Genomic DNA, 24,195 nt, shown 5'->3' with positions numbered 1-24,195 from the left:
ATTTTTAAGAAAAGACCAATGTTTACTCTTTGTTCTGCACGAAAAAGCCAACTCTTATTTGCTTACCCCTCCCTTCCTCTAAATGAGGTCTAAGGAACTCTTATGCTTATGGACTGTTACCTCATAGTCTGTGCCCAGCCAGCGGTGACAGGGCTTCCTGTGATATTAGGTTGCACCTATCTGGACTTTGGATTTCACAGAGAGAGAGAGAGAGAGAGAGCGTCAGACATCAGTTACGTTAGGAAGTGGCAAGAATCAATTAAAGGAATTTATACAGGTACATGTTGATAAAACCCTTTGGTTCTGTGCCATGGGGCACTTGATTACAAAAAGACATGCATATTTCATGCGTGTACATACAGTGTATTATTGGATACAAGGTCCCTAAAGATCTTAGATCACAGGCATTATATGTGTTACTGGAAATTAATTTAGATTTACTCATTTTCATAGGTTCAATGGATTTTTTGCTCTTGAAAAGTCTGCCTGGTTTCTGTACAAGATATTGGGGATGCATTCGACAAGCTATGAATTGAGTAAGTTTTTGTCTGATTTCTGAACTGGTTACCTGGTAGACCGCAAAGACAACATGTATTTGCCCTGGTAGGTTAATTGTTACTTTAGTTATCAAAAACATTTAACCCATGAAGCTACTGCATGTACTCTAGAGTTAGATGGAGAGGTGCCAACCTCCAGAGATCTAAAATCTAGAGATTTATTTTTCATCTGGACCCCCAATCCCACCCCATAATAACCTGTGCACTCTCCCCCCTCCCCCCTAAAACAACGAATACACACACCCCCTGTAGCCCAGCAGCTCCTTCTGAATAAAAGAAAAATGAATCTTACAATCACTCACATACCTGCCAACTCTCCTGGTTTTCCTGCGGGTCTCCAAGTTTTTCATCAAATCTCCCAGTCTTCCGGTTAGAGCACCAAATCTCCTGGGAAATTCCCACATGTACCGTGGCCTTTTTCAAACTTTTTAAACTTAAGGTCATTAATTTCGAGGTGTCAAAAAGGAAAATGAAACAAGAGGTGGATTGAGCTGTTCTCAATCCGAAAACGTAAAACAGAGTAATCAATTGATGTCTGTTTAATGAGTATCATAATTGGTTAGAAATCAACCAATCAAATTGCTCAGTACGTCAGAAAGTTGGCAGGGTTATGGAAGTTTACAACAGCAATACTGAAGAGACATTGGGAACATTCAGAATGCCTTTGGGTGATTTTCAGAGAGTAATCAGACATTGTCGAAAATGACATTCTAACAATGCAAAAGTTTCTAGAAGTCTCCAGATTTTTGTACTCTGCGCCTTGGCAGGTATGCACTCACAAGGTGGTATAGCTTGAGCAAGAAATTTGCGGGCAAACAGGAAACTTGTTTTGAATTTTTTTTTGTTTGCACAGAGATCCAATCAAACAATAATTTGGCACATGTAATGTCACAGTGGCCTTTATAAGAAACAAACTCTTTAAGATAAAGAAAGCCATTTTGTCCGTGTGTGTTTGAAACTCAGAGATGCAGAAATGCATTAAATGAGTTTTAAAAAATTGAAATTCTGTTAACTTGGGGATGCGATTTGAGCATACAATAATTGAGCAAAGTCTTTAAACGGTTCAAAGTTGTATTTATCCGGGAGATTTGATAACCTGTTCTGGAGACCGGGAGACGCGTTCCATATCTGGGAGAGTTGGCATAAAAGTGCAGATGTTGTTTTACCATGTCACACACTCCTTGATGCGCCAGGGCTCATCACATTGGCCTCATTTATTAACTTACAATTATGAATCTGATTAGTTTTAGATGCAGGACACAGAATGAGCAATGAGTCACTAGACTTTGTTATGCCACAAAATGTAACAGCAAAAGCAAATTGTAACATCAATGCAAAATGTAACAGCTATTGACGCAAAATGTAACATTAACCTAAATTGGGTTATTCCAGAAAAAATCCACACACCCCCGACGGATGGGGTCGTTTTTTAACCCCCCCTCTCACCTGGATTTCCTGAAGCCCAAGACCCCCCCTCCTGTCTGGATTTCCAAGACAAATGACCCCCCCTCCTGCCTGGATTTCTGGGAAAAAATATTAGGCTTAAATTTAATTTATTTTTAATAGAAAATAAGCACAATCACGTATAGAAGATGTTCTTTTTTAATTTCTAAAGCTTTGGCTAAATTATATAAAGATTCTGTTGTGTGGAACTAAGAAAAGAAAGGGGCGAAAATGCTAAAATGCGAACGAGTGTTAATACATTGTTAGCTCATAAAAATCAATTGCCCTTGTTCTTTCTTTGCGCTAAATATGGTCCAAAAGTAAATACAATTAGTAGAGAACATGACAAACGAGTTCAATAGTCATTCCTTTTGGAGACATAACGTCAGTCTCGTCCAATCAAGATCGAGAACTTTTAAATCAAACATGATCAAAATCTTTTGAAAAACGAGTCTAAACTTGTTTATCGTTCAAATTCTTTTATATCTTAAAGACTGGATAATTTGAGTCACATATCCTACCTTCAAGAGCCTGTAGTTCTAATCTGCAGTGGAAGGAAAGTTCAAACTCGTGTAAACCTTGTTACAAAGACGCTAGAATTTGACGTTCCTCCTTTTACGACTAAGAGGGGAATCCGGCTGAAGTTTAAAAAAACTGAGAAGCAGGCAGACTAGGCTGATAATAGTAGACCTTCATGAAAAACTAAAACAAACCCTAAAGAATACAAAGTGCGAAGGTGTGAAAGTAAATCAATTGTTTACTTTCTTTACTAGTATCATTACACGAAACAACGGTGGCGCGCTGGGTCCGGGAACGAGTAAAAATGTGTCAGGCGTTTCAAACTCTTCTTTGCAATATTGTTGTGACGGCTCTGTCTTTAGTATCTTGTTCGCATTTTCTGCTATAAAAGGACTTGCGAAGGAACTTAGATTATCATTTATGTCAGGTGAGAAATATGTGAACAAAATATTTCTACTATTTTCAGGGTCTGAGAGCGCTAAACTGTCGCCGAACTAAACGTTCGAATCGCGTTAACTATCGGTTCAGATGACCCCTGCAGAAGACTTTTTTGAGTTCAACCGCCCCTCCTGCCTTGATTTCCAGGGTTCTTAACCCCCCCTCCTGCGAGAATTTCCAGAATCCCATCCGTCGGGGGGGTGTGGATTTTTTCTGGAACAACCCATTGTAACAAAAATTTGTTGCAAAATGTAACAGTTTCTTTAACGCCAGTTGAAACAACTGACTTCTTTAAAGCGAGATGTAACAACGCAAAATGTAACAACTTCTTTAACTTGAAAAGTAACAACACAAAATGGTCTACATGTTTAAATTTAACAAGGAAATTTAGACATATTAGCCTTTTGGATAACATATGGCTTTGACATGGATAAATGATTATTTCTGCAATGTAACCAACAAGGTTCTGAGTTCGTCTTTTTAAACTATGCATGCTATTTCATGATAGGCTCTTTATCTACAAAGAAATGGACTAAGTACCCTATCAACATGTTTTAACATATCACTGTACGTATCAAATAACATCAACAACAATTCATCGCAAAAATGCTAAGGTAATGCAGGAATGCTAAACACAATATTATAAAGTTTGAAGGGTAAGCCTTATGACTGGTATTTGTTACCACAGTCATTTCTTTTGGTTCTTCCAATAATTTCGCATGATGCTATGTTAGCCAATTAGTCCTGCTGCAATAAGGCTTAGCCATGCTGATGCCCACTTCACGTGATTGATTATTTCACGCAGTTAATTAATAACTATCCCACATGCCTTTCCTTTCATGAGCTTGATTTTTTGCACGCTAACGCTTTTGTTGCACACTTTACAAAAAGACACATTAATTTTAAATAAAGATAAATAGTTTTTCACAACTTCATATTTCTGGCCTAAAAAACTAAGCAAATGCCAGTTTTCTGTAATGGTTTGTTTTAGGCATGGCACCGATGGTTGATATTCTGCACCAAAAGGCAAGATTCGTTTGTTTTCCTTTCATTTTTGAGTTTTCTGTGAGGACTTGTTCCCCATCTTCATTATTTACATTTGAGAGAGACGTTTATAAGATTTCCTGGGTAGCATTTCTCTAGCAAATACAATTTGAATATTTTAATGTTCTCTTCAAAGAATTTTTGGAAAGTTTGTCCTAAGAAGTCTAATGACGCCATAATTTTTTACTCCTCGTGGGTGAGATGAACTGAAATGTCTCAGTAGACTTAAAAATGAGTGCACACATCATAGGCTGTGTCTTTTTCAAGTCTTTTGCCTTCAGAGATGCTGGTATCCAGGAATGTTGTTTCTTTTTCAGAGATTTCATCCATAAATTTGATCGTGGGGTGATGCTTATTTGCGTGTTCAACAAACTGTGTACTTTTGTTTCTAGTCAGAGTGAGACTACGTCGTTTAATTTTCGTCTCGACACTTGTAAGTTTTAGCTTGTCTTTTCTGTAACAACGACTCCATTTGTATTCTTTTAATGATGAAGAAATGAAACAGTGTATGGTAAGTAAATGCAACTATGAGTAAGCAGTAGAGGTCGTTTAAATAACCATTGTTCAGGTACCAGCCGTAAAGCTGTCAAAACTCATTCTGTATCCTGGTAGGAAGGAGACACCACATTTACACCTTAACCACCTAATGTGACAACCCATTCTGCTTTACTTGGCCTAGCTGTACCAATTCCGATAACTTGAGAATAATTTTATTGTTACCCTTGGCTACTTTTCCCACTTTTCCTTTGCTGGTGTTAATGGTTATTAATTTGGGAATCGGGAAAATACATTCTTCGTAAGGTCTAGACTATCGAAACTGTGCTGAAGGTTTTTGTGACCAAGTGTAGCTGTTGCTGGTAAAATCCATTTTCAGGTTGAATCCGTTTTAAGGTAGGTTAGATGGATTGAAGAAATCTTTTGGAGCCTAAATTAAGCCTAGAGCAAAATTAGGGTTAGGATTAGTTTTGGTTATTATACACAGATATCCATTGACAAATTATAGAAAAGTAAATAATGAAAAGAACTTTGATGTAAAGAAATGAAATTGTTACATTTTGGGTCGAAAGATGTCACAATTCGGGTTAATGTTTTGCGCCAAAAGTTGTTACATTTTGCGTTACTTGTTTGTACATTTTGTGGCGTAACAGACTTCCTTGTTTTAGCTAACTGTGTTTCTTTGCTGATCAGATGTCAAACTATAATTTTGATCCACCTCTTCAGACTTGTAGGTTCCAGGTATTCAAAATAGAAAAAGTCGGACTTGTTGTTTTCATGCTCACATTCTTTTGTTTTCAAAATATCTAACCAAATGAATTGTCCAAACCTGCATTTGTTCTTCTTTGAACCTGGATGTGTTTTTTTTTAAATTTGCGTAATTTTTTTATGTGGACCCATGGCCATCAAAGAAACATATAAGGGGATCAGTAGTTACTTCAGCAAAATTAACCTTTTATAAATTTTACTGTAGGTGTGAATGGAATACATATACATGTAACACCCTCCATGTCCCCTGTATTTTCTATAATTATTCATTTCATGTTTTATACCTACATTGTAAAGAATGCTTGGCAAATTGTTGAATTGACAGAAATGGTCCTGAGGCTGGATTTGGAGGCAAGCGTCCTTAAAGTTTTTCCCCCCTTTGCAAGGTAATAATAATAATAATAATAATAATAATAATAATAATAATAATAATAATAATAATAATAATAATAATTTGTCATTGTTATACTGCAGCTCTAAAGAAAATTAGGGAAGTTTTTTTGATAGTCTACAGCTGAGTAAAATGTTTGTAACTTCATCTCAAGGACAAAAATTTTCATAAGTAGTGCATCATCAGCTGTGAACGAGAATGCTCATGTAGAGAAACTGTGTACGTGAAACATGTGCAAATAATTGAACACCTGAATGCCTGCTTTCACTCAGACTTGTTTCTCCATCAATGATAAATGCAGATATCCAAAAAGAGGTCAGAGAAATTACCTCTACTGTAACAGTGTATTATATTATTTTTGTTGATTTTCTAATTCTTGGGTACGTTACAATGTTATTGTTCTTTCTTTGGGTGTGTTTTGTTTTGTTCATGGGACGTCTCATGGTAAAGAGACAATTTTTTCAGAGAAATTACCCCATGTAAGATCTTAACTCGGTATCTCCTCATTCAGAGGCGCTCGTTGACCACTAGACAACAAAAGAATGTGACAGACTAGGGGGTAAATATTTAAAGAATTGAGTGCATGACTGGAAATGGGTTTTTGTCCTTTTGTTGCATGCAATATCCAGTTATCTTATGTATCGGTAACACGTCTCACCAGGCTAATATTCTCCCGGTATTGTTCAGAAAAAGTATTAAATATTTTAAACTACGATTGTAGCAGTTTGTAAAGCATCCGTTTACTGGTTTTGAGTGGAATCAATGCCTGATTAACAACGTTTTAAATGTAAACAACTTTTCTTTATGTACAATCACAATTAACCCTATGGTTGAGTCACAGAATGAGGACCTTGGACTTCGGACTACGGAATTGAACTGGATCTTGAGCAAGATATTGTAACATAAAAAGATAATGAAATATTGTGAACTCAGAAGGAAATCATCTAGACATCCTTTGCACAAAGTGTAGGCTACCCGTAGCCTCTCGTTGTTTCTGTATTTGATCTGGCTTTCCACAGAGATTGTAGATGAATTAAACCCTCTTGACCCTTTTCTAAATGATCTCTCTATACTGACTATGCATAGAACTGATTGATTTCTGACACCCAATAAAATAGAAGTAAAATACTCCTGAATTGTTAAGGGTATTGAAGAACAAATAAGTATGAACTCGTGTGAAGTTCATTAAATTGTTTTCATTATTCCTATCCACAGATCATGGACTGTTGCGAAGGTGATCAATCCTGAAGATTGTTTGTGAAAGGTTCCCAAGATTTCAATAATGTCAACCTGGGTAATTACTGGAACGTTCTTTAAATATTTAGAGAGTTTGTGCTATGGTTTCAGTGCAGCTGGGCAGCCGACATAAATATTCATATATTTATTTCTTGCGCTGAATGAAAATGGAGCAAACATGGTGTTGATGAGTGCAGTTTGCTTAGTCAACCTCCATAGCCCATGCATTCTGCTACTAAATGGTCAGTCATCCATTTTTATTAATGTAAACCACTCTCTCAGTCAGTGCTTATTCTCTGCAAAATATACCACTAACACTACCATTTCCACTCCTACTACTACTGCTGCTACTTCTCCTAATCCTACATGTACGGTTACTACTGCTACAAACTGATACAGTGTACCAATATATCAAACTTTGACATAATCTAAATTCTCACCATTCAAAACTAACAGCAGCTGTCCTATGTCCTCTTGTCTCATCACCACTTTAATTAATTTTATAATTATTTCTTCACGTTAACCTGTCTTTACGGTAACACCCAGTAATGTCCAGCCTCCTAACTCAACTCTGGAGGGGGAAAGCAGAAGGGCTACATGCTTTCCAAGCTTGGACATTAATAATTGATGCACTTTCTGTTAGAACTCTTGTCGACCAGCATTGCATCCCTCATCAAAAACATTTAAAGACTCTTGGAAGATTTCCTCTCAAACCTTTCACACAGCATGACTGCGGGGAGTGAGGGGTAATTCGTTAATTAATGTCGCTTTTTACCTCAGAGATTTTCTTAACTGATTTTAATTAACTCAGTTGATAAGACCCTCCGATTTCTGTGCAGTGTACTCAACCATGGAACAAACACCATTTGCAATGGGGTCAAATTCGGGTTGCACCCTTGAACATTTCCAAGGTTGCAAAATTTAGGTTCATGTTGAAGCCCCTTGTCAATTCCAGGGGTAGGAAGTGGGGCTGAGAGTTAGGGGTTGAGTGGTGGGGCTAGCGGGTGTGATTAGGTCTGGGTTAGGGTTAGGGTTAACTACCATGTAGTTAATTTTATTTTATCTTGTGTTTATTACAGGATACCTCCTTACCTAGCACGTCATCTTCTGCATTGCAGGGAGACCACGAAAGCAGGTCAGGCCAAACACCAAGTAGGAAACTTAAGGTTACTCTCCTGAGCAGTGAATGGCAATCGACAAAAGGAGGCTTGTCGACCATCAACAGAGAGCTTGCCATTCAGTTGGCAAAACATCAGAATGTGGAAGTCAGTATGTACCTTCCTTGTTGTAGTGAAGAAGATGTGAGGATTGCTGAGGGATACCATGTTAAGCTCATAAAAGCAAAAGAATTGATAGGAGTCGAACCCAATGAATGGCTTTTCTCTGCACCAGAAAACCACAAGATCGATTATGTGATTGGACATGGGCTAATACTTGGACGACAAGTGCAACTCATTCAGAAGCAACTAAAATGTAAGTGGGTTCAGGTTGTGCATACAGACCCTGAAGACCTAGGAAGGTTCAAAGAATATCAAAATGCAATTTCAAGAGCAGAGGAAAAGCACAAGGCAGAAATAGAGTTGTGTAAGTTGGCAGATGAGGTTGTAGCAGTTGGTCCCAAGTTAGCTGATCAGTACTCACGTCATCTCCGTCACTGCCAGAGAGACCAATCTGTATTTAAAGTCACACCCAGCATTTTTTCTGAATTTTCTGTGGTAAAGCAAGCAGCCGAAGAAAGGAGCACATTTTGTGTTTTGGTTTTTGGGCATGGTGACACTGAAGATTTTGAGTTAAAAGGATATGACATTGCAGCCAAAGCCATTTCTGAATTGAATGAGGAATCTTATGAACTGACCTTTGTTGGGGCAACACCTGGAAAAGAGGAGGAGGTAGCAGCAAAGTTGTGTCAGCATGGCATTGCACAAAGACAGCTAACAGTTCGTTCTTTTAAGGAAAGCAGAGAGTATCTAGGCAGATTGTTTTGCGAAGTAGATCTTTGTATAATGCCATCAAGAACTGAAGGTTTTGGTTTGGCTGCGCTTGAAGCATTATCTGCAGGTCTTCCTATCCTTGTTAGTGGAAATTCTGGTTTAGGATGTGCTCTGCAAGACGTGCCACTTGGTTCAAGTTGTGTAGTAAATTCTGAAGATCCCAAAGAATGGGCCAAGGCAATTAAAAGTGTCCGTAAAAAGAGCAGGAATGTTCGGCTAGAGGAGACAGAGATTCTTCGTACACAATATGCAAAGAAGTACTGTTGGAAGGAAAAGTGTGATGAACTTGTAAAAATGATGTTTAATAACATTTCTGGTAAGTGAAATGACATGTCACTTGGTTCATCTTGGAAGGGTTGCAAATGAACTGTATGTTTATGTATGGTTCTCAAGGTGAATTGGACAAACTAATTTTGTTAAGAAATAAATTAAGACTTGTTTTGAAACACAAGGAATGACACCAGTCAGACATGTAGTACACTGCAACGAAGCAGTATTCGGTAGGATCAGTTGTAATGATGAAATCGTCCCCTGAGGGAAGAAAATTACAGGGTGCAACCAGTGCTTGATCATAGTACATGTTATTTTGTACTTCACTGGTTTGTAATGAGTTGTTGACGCCAGACTGCTTTCGTTTGTCCTGCATCTCATAAATCTCCTTATTGGCGTAAATTTGGATCAGTGTTGTGGGTGCTGCAAGTGAACAATTTGGCTCTAGTGATAATTTGGCCGTTTTTGTTCAAGCAACTCTGAGAAAGAATTAATACTAATTCCATACAAATATACATAAGCAGGTGTTTTGCAGTACATGGCACTGACTAAGATTCTGCAAATTTAGCATTGTTGTTATTAAAGAGAATTTTCAGGTTTTCAAACCCTATTTTGCAAATGCAGTATTTTCAGTGAGGTGCACAAGGGTGAACGAAAACTTTAAATGGGCATTGCACATATGCAACTCAGTCACTAACATGTACAAGAAGAGCTTTCCTGTAATTATTATTCTCTTATTAAAAATTACATTGTATATATATAGCCATTTAATTGTGCAACCTGAGCCAAGGGAGATCTAGGCACTCCAGAAGTATCCTTGTGAGATTCGAAGTGCAAGCCTTGACATATGGGTTTATATGTACAGTTTAAAAAAGTCAGAGGACAGGCAACTTTTGGAGGCTTAAAAAGTAAAATTTATGAAGAATCATTTGAATGTGACTGCTAAATTATAATGCAAATACAATACACAAAGAATTTTACCCCCGGAAGATTTGAATTGGGTACGACATTGAACTATAACAGTAGGGACGAAATCTGTGTACAAACATTGCTTTTTTTATTCAACAGCCAATGAGGCTCTGGTTGGCGCGTTAATAAGAATAGGTGACATCAATGATATCTTCCCTATTATACACTTTAGCTCTCTCCATTTACAAATTTTGTCACTGATCTTATTTACCAGAACTTTCAAGAAAGTGCAAGTTGATTTTTTGGAAGTCATTATACCTAAAAGTTGTGTGAAATGCATAATTAAAATAATTTCAAAATGACATAACCAGGTGAAACATTTGTGACTGCAACCAATATGAATACATTCAAGTTAACAACTATCTGAGGCAAAGAATGATAATATTATATTCTTAACTTTAAATGTACTGGTTGTACTCAATCTCTTGAACAGGATATCCATTCAGTTGCAATATTTAGGCAGTCTGATAAATAAGCAATACAGGAGAGAGATCAGTACTGAGCAAAATAGTGTTCATAAATTGCTTTTTTAAATAGGATTTTAGATATGCTGTTTCAAAGAGAAAGAGGAAGGTCATTCCAAAAGTATTTTCCAATAACAGATGAGCGGAATTGTCGTATATCAGTTCGTAGTTAATCGAGGGACTGGTTATGAAACCTTGGAACTTTCAAAAGCGAGAACAAGGTTGTTGCAATCGATGTTGAATTGACCGTGACCCTGCACAATCTTTTGTTTTTGCTTTGCACGGGCTCGCAAATTAGTTGTTTTGTGCAGGATAAAGGCCAAAAATACGGACAAAAACATGAAACAAAGAAACTTGTCCAGTTTCATAACCATCTTCATGCATAAGAAAGGACTAAATATTGCGAAGATGCATCCCGATTTGAATATTATTTTTTATTATTCCACTATTACGCCATTTTACCATATTTGGTCAAGAGAACGCGCAAAATATGAGACGGTAATACACTGTAGTGTCCCGGTTTAACCGGTTTAGAACAGAGAAAATACGGACGGAACGGCAGTTTTTCAATCAAAGAAATTGTTTTCAACACGATACAAAGCCTGAGAATTTAGCTTGCCATCGCTTGTCACTTGTCATTTCGTTTATACAGTGGAATAAAGGACATTTGGCTGCCTTTCTGTGCTGCTTACTATGTTCCACAAGCGCCCTGAAGGACAGATGATACATTTTTTTTAGAAACACTCTTACCAAATAAAATTTAAGCAATATAACACCTTTTGGTAGTGAAAGAATAAATCTCTTATTCGATGGTTTAACATATAATTCTCGCGCGGACATCTTGCTCATTGCTGGTATTTTTCCTCGCCCCTCCGGGGCTCGGAAAAATACTACGCAACTCGCAAAATATCCGCGCGTATTATACGTTAAACCATCGAATAAGATGTATATATTGCTTAGAAACAAAAGATAATTATACATAAATAAATGTGCACATTTATCAATAAGTCGTATTGTTAACAACAAGACGAGCGATTTTTCGACAAACTTAGCCTAGATTAATATCAGAGTGAACAAGGGCTATCCTGCTTTCATAGGTACCTTAAAAATTTGGGGTCATGTTGAGAACGAAAGCACCTCACTATGAATTTCAATTTTCTCTCAAATGGCCACACCGTTCTCACCAATTTTATTCTTGGAATGTGGACTCAAATTTTCCATGCCGAGCGACTTAGAAAAATCGCCAAATTATCACAGTAAAGGGAAATATTTTAAGACAACGTTCTCCTAGCCGTCGTCGTTGCTTAGGTCGTTTCAATGCTAAATTTGCACACAACTTTTTGTGAGCCGAACAAAAAACAAACACAAATTTAAAATATTATTGCTTATGAACTTTTAAGCTACGGTAATACGAGCAACGGAAACGTGCAACTTGTTTCGCAACATTGCTGCGAAACTAGTCGCCTTAGAGTGGTAAAACGGGCAGAATTTTGGAGATTTTATTGCAGAAAGTAGACCGGACCTCAGTCTTTTTTCAATTTTTTTTTGTTGCGTGGCTTGTAAAGGGGTTGCTTGTTTTGTACTTTTGCTATGTGGGATATCAACTTATGGCTCATTTTCTTCGCTGTCGGAATCAATGATTTCCTTGATCTTTTGCTATTCTTCGGTCTTAAATAAATTATTTTTGGTGGAAGTTTCGTTCTATCAGCAGCAACTGTTAAGAGGAACGTGGAGTTTGGTTTTTCGGTGCTGCAGTGTTTCAAGGCAGCTACTGAATTCCGAGAGTTTGACTGGATGGCATCTCAAAACGCTTAGGCGTCTCATTCAATCATATTGAACGTTCTGGACAAGTGGTATCCATGATGTTGAGTAAACGTGAAAAACTATTTTGAAAAGTGACTTGTCATTGGGTAGTGTTTTTATTTCTTTTTTGTTTGTGTCCTTTTGTGGAACTCCGATTACTCCGTATTGTATTTATTATAGTAATTACAGGGCGATGTCCAGACAAGTCAATGCTTTTTTTAAGATATTCATCTAGTGAAGTCTTAAAAATAAAGGGAAAATTGGTCTGTTTTCGGTTTCAATCTTATTTCTTAAATCTTCTTAGCAAACCCCCATTATTGCACCGTAATTTAAAGTCACAAAAAGCGAACCGAAAGGTCACTAACGAAGGTTGGCGCACATACCCCGGACGATTCGTTACACAGGTGAAGTCCGATTGTTTGTTGCTAATCTACAATTAACATTTCTTAAGACATGCTCCCTTTGTGCGTAGAATCTCTCGAAAAGGAGTTGCTTGATTAATATCACATTTTAACTCTGGGTTCCTCAGATAAAGAAGGCAAAGGTCCGTTACATCCAAGACGTGTCATCCCACCATCAAGGAAACGAAGACATGATACGGACACCTGGAAAGGTAAGGCCTCCTCTCTAGTAGTTTGTTAAAGTATGGGTTGATCAAAAGATTTCATCTTACCATGTTTCACGGACAATAAGACGAGCTATTTTTCGACAAACTTAGCCTAGATTAATTATAGCCGAAACCAAAAATATTTCTACCTTGTTCCAGTGCTAACTTTGCACACAATTGTATGTGAGCCGAACGAAAAACCAACCAAAAAAAAATATTGCTTCTGAACTTTTAGCTTGTGGTGGCTTGTAAAGGAGCTGTTTATTTTGTAGTCTTGCTATGTGGCCAGTGGGATGTCAACTTATAGCTCATTTTATTCGCTGTCGAGATCAATCGTTTCTTTGATCTCTTCCTTTTCTTCGGTCTCAGGTAAGTTACTTTCGGTGGATGTTTTGTTCTATCAGCAGTAACTGCGAAGAGGAGCGTGGGGTTTGGTTTTACGGTGCTGCAGTGTTTTAAGGAAACTGTTCGGCTGCTACTAATTTTGAGTGTTTGGCTAGATGGCATCTCAAAACGCATGGGCGTCTCATTCGTATTGAACGTTCTGGACAAGTGGTATCCATGATGTTGAATACACGTGAAAAATTATTTTGAAAAGTGTTAACTGATTAGATTGTAATGTGAAGTGCTAAGCATCTACCCCATATGAACCATGTGAGCGTTAGCCCTACTGATGGAAATGGGCCCACACAAGGACAGAGAAAAACTCTGACCAGGGTGGGAATTGAACCCACGACCTTCGGGTTAGATCACCGCTGCTCTACCGACTGAGCTACAAGGTCAGACGGGAGCAGACCGTGGGAACTGAAGATGTTAAAGTTACAGCAATGAACATGTACAAGTACAAGGAGAAATTACGTTTTTGCAAACGTTGGCCGTGTAGCACTTATGTTTGAACAGACTTAACTGATTAGATTGTAATGTGAAGTGCTAAGTATCTACCCCATATGAACCATGTGAGAGTTAGTAACGTAATTTCTCCTTGTATTTTGAAAAGTGACTTGTCATTGGGTAGTGTTTTTATTTCTTTTTTGTTTGTGTCCTTTTGTGGAACTCAGATTACTCCGTATTATATTGATCATAGTAATTGCCATGAGAGCGATGTCCAGACAAGTCAATGCTTTTTTAAAGATATTCGTCTAGTGAAGTCTTAAAAAATGAAGGGAAAAAAGGTCTGTTTTCGGTTTTAATCTTATTTCTTAAGTTTTCAAAGCAAACCCCCATTATTGCACCGTAATTTGAAGTGACAAAAACGAAGCCGAAAGTCACTAACGAAGGCTGATCATATCTGCACATACACGACGATTAGTTACACAGGTGAAGTCTTATTGTTTGTTGCTAATCTACAATTAACATTTTTGGACATGGTGACTTTTTGCGTAGAATCTCTCGAAAGGAAGTTGCTTGATTGACATCACATTTTAACTCTGGGTTCCTCAGATAAAAAAGGAAAAAGACCGTTACATCCAAGACTTGTCATCCTACCATCAAGGAAACAAAGACATGATACGAACACCTCGAAAGGTAAGGCCTCCTCTCTAGTAGTTCATTAAAGTATGGGTTGATCAAAAGCTTTTATCTTACCATGTTTCACGGGCAATAAGACGAGCTATTTTTAGTTCTCTGTTACCTGAAGCTTATGTTGAACTTATTCGAGCTGCGATTAGTTTACACAGGTGATGTCTTATTGTTCATTGACATTTCTAGACATGCTCACTTTGTGTGTAGAATCTCTTTTAAAGGACGTTGCTTTATTAACATCACATTTTAACTCTGGGGTCCTCAGACAAAAAAGGGAAAAGACCGTTACATCCAAGGGTCACCCCATCAAAGAAACGAAGACATGATACGGACACCTGGAGAGGTAACGCCTCCTATCTAGTTCATTATCGATTCATTAGAGTATGGGTTGATCAAAATATTTCATCTTACCGTGTTTCACGGCCAATAAGACGAGCGATTTTTTTGACAAACTTAGCCTAGATTAATATAAGAGTGAACAAGGGCTATCCCGCTTTAATATAGCCGAAACCAAAAATTTATCTATCTCGTTTCAATGCTAAATTTGCACACAATTGTGTGTGAGTCGAACAAAAAAAACAAACAAAAATATTACTGCTTATAAGCTTTTAGTTTGTAGTGGCTTGTAAAGGAGCTGTTTGTTTTGTAGTCTTGCTATGTGGGATATCAACTTTTATTAAATTTTCAACCTCGGATAATGGCTATTTACCATCTCATATCCAGCAAGTGCGAATGGAATAATTGTTAAATAGCTCATTTTCTTCACTGTCGGAATCAATCGTTTCCTTGATCTTTTCCCTTTCTTCGGTCTTAACTAAATTGCTTTCGCTGGAAGTTTCGTTCTATCAGGAGCAACTGCTAAGGTAGAGGAGTGTGGAGTTTGGTTTATCGGTGCTATAGTGTTTCAAAGCATCTACTGAATTCGAGTGTTTGGATGGATGGCATCTCAAAACGCTTAGGCGTCTCATTCAATCATATTAACCTTTCTGGACAAGTGGTATCCGTGATGATGTCGAATGAACGTGAAAAACTATTTTGAAAAGTGACTTGTCATTGGTAGTGTTTTTCTGTCTTTTTTTGTTTGTGGCCTTTTGTGGAACTCCGATTACTCCGTATTGTATTGATTAATATAGTAATTACAAGGCGATTTCCACACAAGTCAATGCTTTTTAAAGATATTCGGCTAGTGAAGTCTTAAGAAATGAAGGGAAAATTGGTCTGTTTTCGGTTTCAATCTAATTTCTTAAATTTTCTTAGCAAACCCCCATTATTGCACCGTAATTTAAAGTGACAAAAATTGAACCGAAAGTCACCAACGAAGGTTGATTATATGTACACATACCCGACGATCGTATTACACTTCATTATGATTTGCATCTATGATGGTTTAGATAGTGTGCACAATTGAATTAAGGTAGCATCACCGAGAGGGAGTCAGGACAATGTACGAGTCATGGGAGCCATGGCTGTGCGGAGCCATGCATGGGAGCCTAACATGGCGAGCCATGCGAGTCAACATGTGACTCACCATTAAAAGCTAACCATTTTGAAATGGGTGCTTAGACTTAAATACTGCTTATCAGCGCTATTTGAAATGGGTCCTCAGAATTAAACACGAGACTTGCATGGCTCGCATGACTCACTGGTTCGCAGATTGTCCAGCCCCACCAAGAGGTGGTAATTCTAATTCTTTCAAAGGCATCTAATTTGAATATGATGTGAAAAATCTCCTGCAAGAAAATAACTGTACACATGTGTTATTCTTCTGGCAGAGATCCATCCTGCCACTGAAGCTTCATCAGTGACAAGAAGTCACTTGGCAACTACTGCAGATACACAAACTCTGGATACAGGTACCTGTATAGCGTTCATACTCGTGATTTACGAATTCTTCTCGTGTTCTACTAACATTCCGCGTGGTTCATGATGGCTATAAACCATAGAAACCTGTCTTCTATTGCTTTTATGTAATAATTCAGAAGACGCGTGATTTTTCCATGAGTTTAGTGGGACAATAAATCATAGCTGATTGACGAATCAGAGCGCGAGCATTGATTTGTTTATTATATAATAAATGATAGAATAATAGGCAATCGAGTGGGAAAAGGTAATGGTCTGTCGAGTGTTGTTATATCGTGATGTCCCGAGCGCAAATGTGGCATCTTGTATTCATTTACAGCGCATTTTTTTTTTCGTCAAAGGTAACCTGTCACCACGCTTCCATAGTGCAGCTTATGCCAAACCATAAATTCGTGTACGGCAATTTGTTTCACCTGGAAAGGGTAACGCATCGTAATTATGTATGCATCTATCATATGTGTAATTGTAATTGTTTTCTTCAAAGTAGGCGTTCCAGAAAGACAAGCTGCAGAAAAGCTGGAGAAAACACCCTTTCATCAGAATGCTGCCTCACCTCGCAAGAAACAAACACATGATACAGACATCCGTGAAGGTAAGGGCCTGTTTATATGGTTTCGGGTACCCGAGACAACCCTCCCCCCGAGTTACCCTTGGCGAGATATTTTTCCACTCAATTGTGTAAAAAATTATGTCAACCGTTTACATGAGGTGGTCGAGACAACTCGGGTGGGCGAGACAACTCGGGGAGGCGAGTTGTCTCGCCTCGGCAGGTAGGGTAACCCTGGCAGGTGAGACAACGTTTTCGCATGTAAACAGTTTGCCTCGACCACCCGAGACGAGACAGCAAAATCTTGAATGCGCAGGCATAAAATAAAAATCAAAGAAGCAGCAATTTGGGAGCTTATACATGTTTTTAGCGTTTACTTTCGAATTAAAAGTTTTTTCCCGCCAAAATTCACACTCAATATTCATTCAATATTCATAATCTCGATTATCCGTACTATTTCGTGTAGTCCTAACGAGTCCGAATAATTGAGGTTTGACTGTATTAGTTTTACAGGGCCCATGTTGATACCAGTTGTATAACTGAAATGGTTACCTCGTATAAATATAATAATAATCATCATCATCATCATAGTAATAATAATAATCATCATAGTAATAATAATAATAATAATAATAATAATAATGATAATAATAATAATAATTAACAATTATTGGACGAGGTTGAGCAAAATATCTTGATTTGTCCGTGGCGAGCAGATCAATTGTTTACCAAAGCCGAAGGCTGAGGCAAATAATTGATTTTGCGATAAACGAGGTCAATAATTGTTTTATCATTCTTTGATCGCCGGTTTTTGTATTTTGTTTACCTTTCTTTCCTTGAGATACTCTCGAAATGCGTTGAGTGCAACTTTTGTTCCTTTCTTACATGTAGTATTCTCACTTTTCTTCTCTGACAGCTCGGAAAGCCGATCTGCCATTTTCTTACAAGAGCGTGATTTCAATTGCGCATAAGCAGAATATTATTTGCAGCAGAAGACGCAGCAGAACACTTATTTGTAGGCAGTTACATGTATTTGCAGGTCACGTGGTGGGTTCTCGGCCAATGAAAAGGAAGGATAAAATCAATCGAATAATATTCCCAAATAGCATGGAGAACAGGAATGTACAAATGAAAAAAAGTCCGACAAAGCAAGTGTACCACCAGTTTTTTTGTTCCTTGAAAAAGAGATCCTATTCTCAAGATTTAAAAGTCCATTTTCCTAACTAGTAGCATAGATTTCTCTGTTGGGTATTCATGAAAATCTGGTGTTTTATCAAGATCACACATCTCAATTAAGCTGATAATTCTCTTCATTGTCAATACCTGTCGGACTGACAGGGAAAACACCCATTATAGGACCCTAATTGCCAACTGTGGCCAATTGGGGAAATCAATTGGCTTGGAGTTACTCTTGCTTGTTATTGAGCTTTAATTTGTTTTCAAACAGCAATGCCTTGAAGTCAGGTGGCTTAATGACCTGATCGTGATAATAGTGATAAAAAGCATGAAATTTGGCCATAGTTAATGCATGGAGATGGTTATGAAACTGGACAAGTTCCTTTGTTTCATGTTTTTGTCCGTATTTTTGGCCTTGACCCTGCACAAAACACACCTTTTTTCGAGAGGATAACCAATCAAATCCTTCGATTAATTTATGCGTAACCAATTTGCGAACCCGTGCGAAGCGAAAACAAAAGATTGTGCAGGGTCACGGTCAATTCAACATCGATTGCAGCAACTTAACATTGTTCCCGCTTTTGAAAGTTCTAAGGTTTCATAACCAGTCCCTCAATTAACTATGATTTGGCATACAATTTGCTTGTACCCTTCCAAATGGTATTAGAAGGGGCTCTCGTGTCAATCTGCTCAGCCTTCCGTTTTAAGGAGATTTTAGTTTTTGACCAAATTCAAGATTTGGGATATTTGTGGTACGATTTTCGACAGTTATCTTACCACAATTTGAGCAAGTGTTGCATTTTAATTTGATTTTATCACTTGCTTTTATGTACTTTGCTGTTTTATTAAAGATTGCATTTACAGTGCGACGCGCCTTACCGTGGCCACCCAACAAACTTTCATATTTGATGACAATTACGTGCAATTAAGTCAACTCAGACAAGCCATTCAATGGTGTTCAACTTACAACCGTGCGAACTTTGCAAGGAGGGGTGACTGTCAATCAAATTCGCACACCCTGATTGGCGTATAAGTTTTAAAACACTTTGTTAGGTGGCCACGGTAAGGCGCGTCGCACTGTAAAGTCACGTCTTAGTACTAGTGCCCATTCTTCGCTCGGCCAATAACATAATAGCACAAAAGCACAACAGATGCATGCAAATTGACCACGTCTTTTCGTACATCAAATCTGATCATGTTAGAAATGCCCATGCTTGTTGCAAAAACCCTCAGAAATGCCCGTCGCTCTAAGATTTGCTCCCTGGGCAGTCACATTTACACAATTTCTTTGGCACATTGGCATGCATGGGCAGCGCAATTTGCAGGTGCACCTGGTGAGCTCTCTGCCCACAGTGGACACCTTAGGAATGGTCATCCAAACTGGTTTCCACTGGTTGTTTTTTCCTTTAACCCATGAGAATTCTGTGGGAGAAGGTACATCCTGTATTGCGTGATAATGATATACCAAACCCTGCCTTGTATACTGACCTTTGAGCATGCTGCAGAATGCAGAATTGCATCCTGAAATTTAAATTGTTTAGAGAGCAAGCTATAGTTCGTTTTCATTCTGCTTTGAGAAAAACTTTTATCGATAATGAAGTGTTTACAAGTATATCTCTACCCAACTAAAGCTTCATCACTACATTATTTTTCCCGAATATCTAAAGTAAAGCAAAGAAAAGTAACCATATTTAACGTCGATAACTCGTAACAGTAATTCAACTGACAAACCTGAAGTCGACGGTGCGCTCATTTTACTCCCCCCTCTCCATCAGTGCTCCGTTTTACGGGTATTTAAAGCTACTTAGCTACACGGAAAAGAAAGAAGTCGAAACAAGGATGCGAGACCCCGAAATCGAACTCAGGACCTCTTGCACCAACTAACCGACTGTGCCATTGTGTTTGAGGAATATTGTCCAAGTGTCAGTTTCGCTTTGAGAACAGCATCAGTCTTGTGGCGTCCACAGAGTCCAGGGGACTCGATTTGTCATACATTATGATCGTAAATCTCTCTATCTTCTGGAAATTCTCTGACGAGACACGTAGCTGCTGGAAGGGATGAATCAAGTCGCAATATGCTCGCTCCAGTGCAGGTGCCAGAGGTGGTACTGTATTATTCAACTCCCATAAGTCGTGCCCTAATCTGATACCGGAAATACGTGAGCCCAACAAACTGACCTGCTCATAATTGCGTGACTCAGCTCAGTTGGTAGAGCATTACACCGGCATCGCAGAGGTCATGGTCTTTATCGTCAAGGTCATGCTCAGGTTCATCTTCTATGATGAAAATTTCTTTCGCCTCAATCATGGTCGTATTAAAAAGAGTGGAAAGTTCATAACACACGTGTTTTCTAGGTATAAAATTACTTTGGACTTTGACCTTTGGCATGGCGGATACTCCGTTGGTCAGGTGCCGTCCTCTTTCCTTTTTTTTCCGTGAAAATTTTGTATTAGGATATCCTTGATTGATTGATTGTTACTGTTTTATTTTATTTTAATTTTTTATTTTTCATGTGTATGATACTAATTATTGTTATTTTTTTTATATTATCATATTTTTTTGTGGTTCCGGGTGGGTTCCGGTAGGTTCCGGGCGGGTTCCGCGTTATATATACACCCGTTCCAGACAGATTGTTACTGATCTGGCCAGCTTTCAACATGCAAAAGAAAAAAATCACTGTAGCGAACGCGACCTATCACATTGTTAAATGACTAATCGTAATTCGCTCTTTAAGATGCTTTCTTCACTGACAATTCTTTTATGTACATGAGACCATTAATTTACGCGAAGTATTGAACATAACTAAGTGAATTTTGCAGGTACTATTTTAGGGAAGGGTGGGGAAAGTCTCTTGAAAAGCGCTAGCACTGCTTGGTTGCCCGCCTACTTTTTTTCTATATATACCCCGTAACTTGAAATCTTAGTGACAGCCCTGATTGGGACGTCTGTTTCTTAGAAAACACACCAGTGCACAGCTTCATGATGTTCTGTTATGTGGCATCCATCAGATTGGCTGGAGATACATTAAACAAATCGACACAAATTCACTCACCTTGGCGAAATGAAAAAAAGTTACAACAGCGAAGGGAAAAAATACTGTAAGACACACGAAACCCTGCGCTTTTCGCATGACGGGATGTTTATGATCACTATGGCTACCGATTACATGAAATCGAGGCGAAATGCCAGTTAGTCGGCCAGTCCGTCGAAAAACTTGAATTCAACTGGCATCGAGAACAACGTCATCAAAAAACAATGCGAGAGATCTCAAAAAACGACGAGAAGAGTATGCGTTCTCCCCTGTTGAACGCAATAAGTGGTCGATAGACCACGTCTATAAAATGATTGTTTTTTTTCCCTACCCTTCTGCTTTGCTTCGAAAGCGATTGTCGAACACACTGTAAAGGCCGAGGCACACTAGGCGATAATTCGCTGCGGCACTTCGGGAGGAAAAGTCGCCGCAACAATTCGCCTCGTGTGACTCCGTTAATTTTGTGAAAATCATTGTTGCTGCGGCAGAATTTTGTCGCTGCGATCAGTTGCACGAATTCAAACCAGTTTGAATTTGTGTGACTGATCGCAGCGACAAAATTAGCGAAAGCAGCGTGGTCGCGCCGTGTGTACACTTCGGCAACAAAATAAAAATGAACCAATGAGAGAGCGTCATATGGTCCGCCATATTAAATTAGAAAACTAGTTCACGTTCCCCCTCATACGAGATCACTGCGTGTGCACCAAACAGGCATCTTGTCGCAGCGACTTGTTTTGCAAGTAGTACACACGGAGCGACTTGTCGCAGAGACCTGTCGCTGCGACTTGTCGCCTTGTTTGTCTCGGCCTTAATAATCCGTGATTACTAGTAGTTCCAGTTCACCTTATTTGCTCGTACATTTTGTTTTCCCAATATTCAGATCGTGATAATACTCAAGAGATTTGATCCTTTGGCTTTATCATTAAAAAGTGACATTGGATGCAAGCGTGAATATGACTGCATGCACTCTTTTAAGTGAACAAAACAAAGAACCAAATCTGCTGAGGATCGTCGTATGATATGAATAGCCCTTATCGGAGTTATCAGCGGTTTTGCCACATCAACGAGGCTAAGGGGTCATTTTGTATCGAATTGACACTTAAGCCTCTTTTGCATGTAGTTTTAACAAAAGAAAATGTGCATGCAGCCTCAACTCCAATAAGGTCTATTGGGGAAAACAAAATGTACAGGCGAATAAGGTCTATTGCACACAAATCTGTAGAAGCAGATGTTTTTTTTTACAGTGCATGTCAGACTACTTAAGGTGCTGTTTATTATTTGTCTGCTAGGAACTCGTCATGCCAGTGAAAGTGAACAGGAGTCATCATTGCCAACCCCCATGGTGGCTGAAGCTTCCGTAGAACCCACAGGTAAAGTCCTATTTTTCATTGCCAATGTATAATTTCTATTTTTGCATATCGTCAATGGTCACTTGGTTTGTAAAATCTTTAGTAAAGGAAGTTGCTTAATTGACATCACACTCTAACTCTGGGTTCCTTTCATAAAAAAGGAAAAAGACCCTTGCATCCAAGTGTCACCCCGCCATCAAAGAAGCAAAAACATGATAAGACTTCTGCAGAGGTGAGACTTGATGTCTAGTTCATTAGAGTATGGGTACTTACCGTATTTCATTGGTAAAAGCCCAGCAATTTTCACACAAGCTTAGCCTTGTAGTGACCAAGGGGTATGTAACGTACAGCCAAAACCAAACATTTCAGTATCCGTCTTTTACCAATCACATACTTGCATATGAGCAGACCAAAACACTAAGAAACAAAAGAGTTATTGGTTATAAACTTTTAGTTTGTGATGGCTTGTAAAGGAACTTTTTGTTTGAATGCTATGTGGGATATCAACTTATAGCTCATCTTCTTCGTTGTCGGAATCCATTGTTTCCTTGATTTCTTCCTTTTATTCTGTCTTAAGTAAATTACTTTCGGTGGAAGTTTCGCTCTATCAGCAGCAACTGCTAAGAGGACCGTGGAGTTTGGTTTTTCGGTGCTGCAGGATTTCACGGAAACTGTTCGGCTGCTACTGAATTTGAGAGTTCGGCAGGACAGCATCTCGAACCACATACATGTGGGGGTTTCATCCATATTGAAATTTCTGGACAAGTGGTATCCATGCAATTGAATGAACGCTAACACTTTACTTTGAGAAGTTACTTCACGTTGAATAGTCGTTTTCTTGCTGTATTGTTTGTGTTCTTTTGTGGAATTTTGATGATACTTCGCAGACGTATTGAACATAGTAATGACATTGCTGTGTCCAAGCATAAGTAGCTTATGCTGGTGAAAACGAACGTCGACATAAGCAATAACTAACAACCACGGCATCCGCCATTTTGTTCAAATGCTCAGACCAAGAGAATCTGGAACGAGTGCTTTAATTGGCCAGACGTAGCAAATGTCCTTGTGCTTATGCTGCGTTTCCTTTTCACACGACGCAAGCGAATGCAAGAATAAGCGCCTGCACAAGTATTTTCACAGTCGTTCGCTTTTCTGATTTGTTGGTTGTGTATTTCGCACGAATTTTACGGGGCCTTTTTTTCATGTGTAAATCTCAGTAAGTATGAAATAAATGTTTGTATGCACCTACGTTATGTGTAATTACAATTATTTTTCTCGGAATAGGTATATCAGAAAGACAAACTGCAGAAATGCAACAAAGACATGTTACAGACACCCGTAACGGTAAGGCTTCATACTTGTTTAGTTTCCAAAGCGAGGAAGTGGTTTAAAGGATAGCAATATCTAATAAGGCTGGAAAATCAGGGATAGATACTATCCTGTACATTTTTAACGCCGTGGTGACTTTGTAAAAAGCACCTGTTTTTGAAGATCACTGTCTTACATAAAGGAAACGTTTTTCAGATTAACATTACAATGGCCGAAATCACCGTAGTTTGTAGAGCAGGGCTGGCGCAGTGGTGACGGCACTCACCTCCCGCCAATGTGCCCTGGGTTCGATTCCCAGCTCGGCATCATATGTAGGTTGTGTTTGTGATTTTCTACTCAGCGTTTTTGGGAAGAATCCATAAATAAGTTTCTAAAAAGCCTTGCTG

At 38.6% G+C, this 24,195-nt stretch overlaps 1 protein-coding gene across 3 annotated transcripts in view; it reads left to right on the top strand.

Moving 5' to 3' along the window:
• LOC137984650 (uncharacterized) overlaps positions 1–24,195 on the top strand; it is a 32,479-nt gene that overhangs the window by 5,616 nt on the left and 2,668 nt on the right. The window contains exons 2-13 of one of the 3 annotated variants that reach the window (XM_068831876.1): positions 170–277; positions 454–536; positions 5,590–5,650; positions 6,871–6,949; positions 7,971–9,198; positions 12,918–13,001; positions 14,436–14,519; positions 14,782–14,859; positions 16,289–16,369; positions 16,861–16,968; positions 22,421–22,501; positions 23,765–23,824. In XM_068831876.1, the coding sequence (XP_068687977.1) occupies positions 6,938–6,949; positions 7,971–9,198; positions 12,918–13,001; positions 14,436–14,519; positions 14,782–14,859; positions 16,289–16,369; positions 16,861–16,968; positions 22,421–22,501; positions 23,765–23,824 (1,816 nt within the window). In that variant the 5' untranslated portion in view covers positions 170–277; positions 454–536; positions 5,590–5,650; positions 6,871–6,937. The remainder of the gene's footprint in view (positions 1–169; positions 278–453; positions 537–5,589; positions 5,651–6,870; positions 6,950–7,970; positions 9,199–12,917; positions 13,002–14,435; positions 14,520–14,781; positions 14,860–16,288; positions 16,370–16,860; positions 16,969–22,420; positions 22,502–23,764; positions 23,825–24,195) is intronic. The other 2 variants (XM_068831875.1, XM_068831877.1) reach the window with 2 other exon arrangements.

The sequence above is a fragment of the Montipora foliosa genome, chromosome 14 (assembly GCF_036669935.1).
Source record: "Montipora foliosa isolate CH-2021 chromosome 14, ASM3666993v2, whole genome shotgun sequence".
Taxonomy (NCBI): Eukaryota; Metazoa; Cnidaria; class Anthozoa; order Scleractinia; family Acroporidae; genus Montipora; species Montipora foliosa.
The sequence above is the reverse complement of the archived record's forward strand: the minus strand, read 5'-3'. Positions and strand labels throughout refer to the sequence as shown.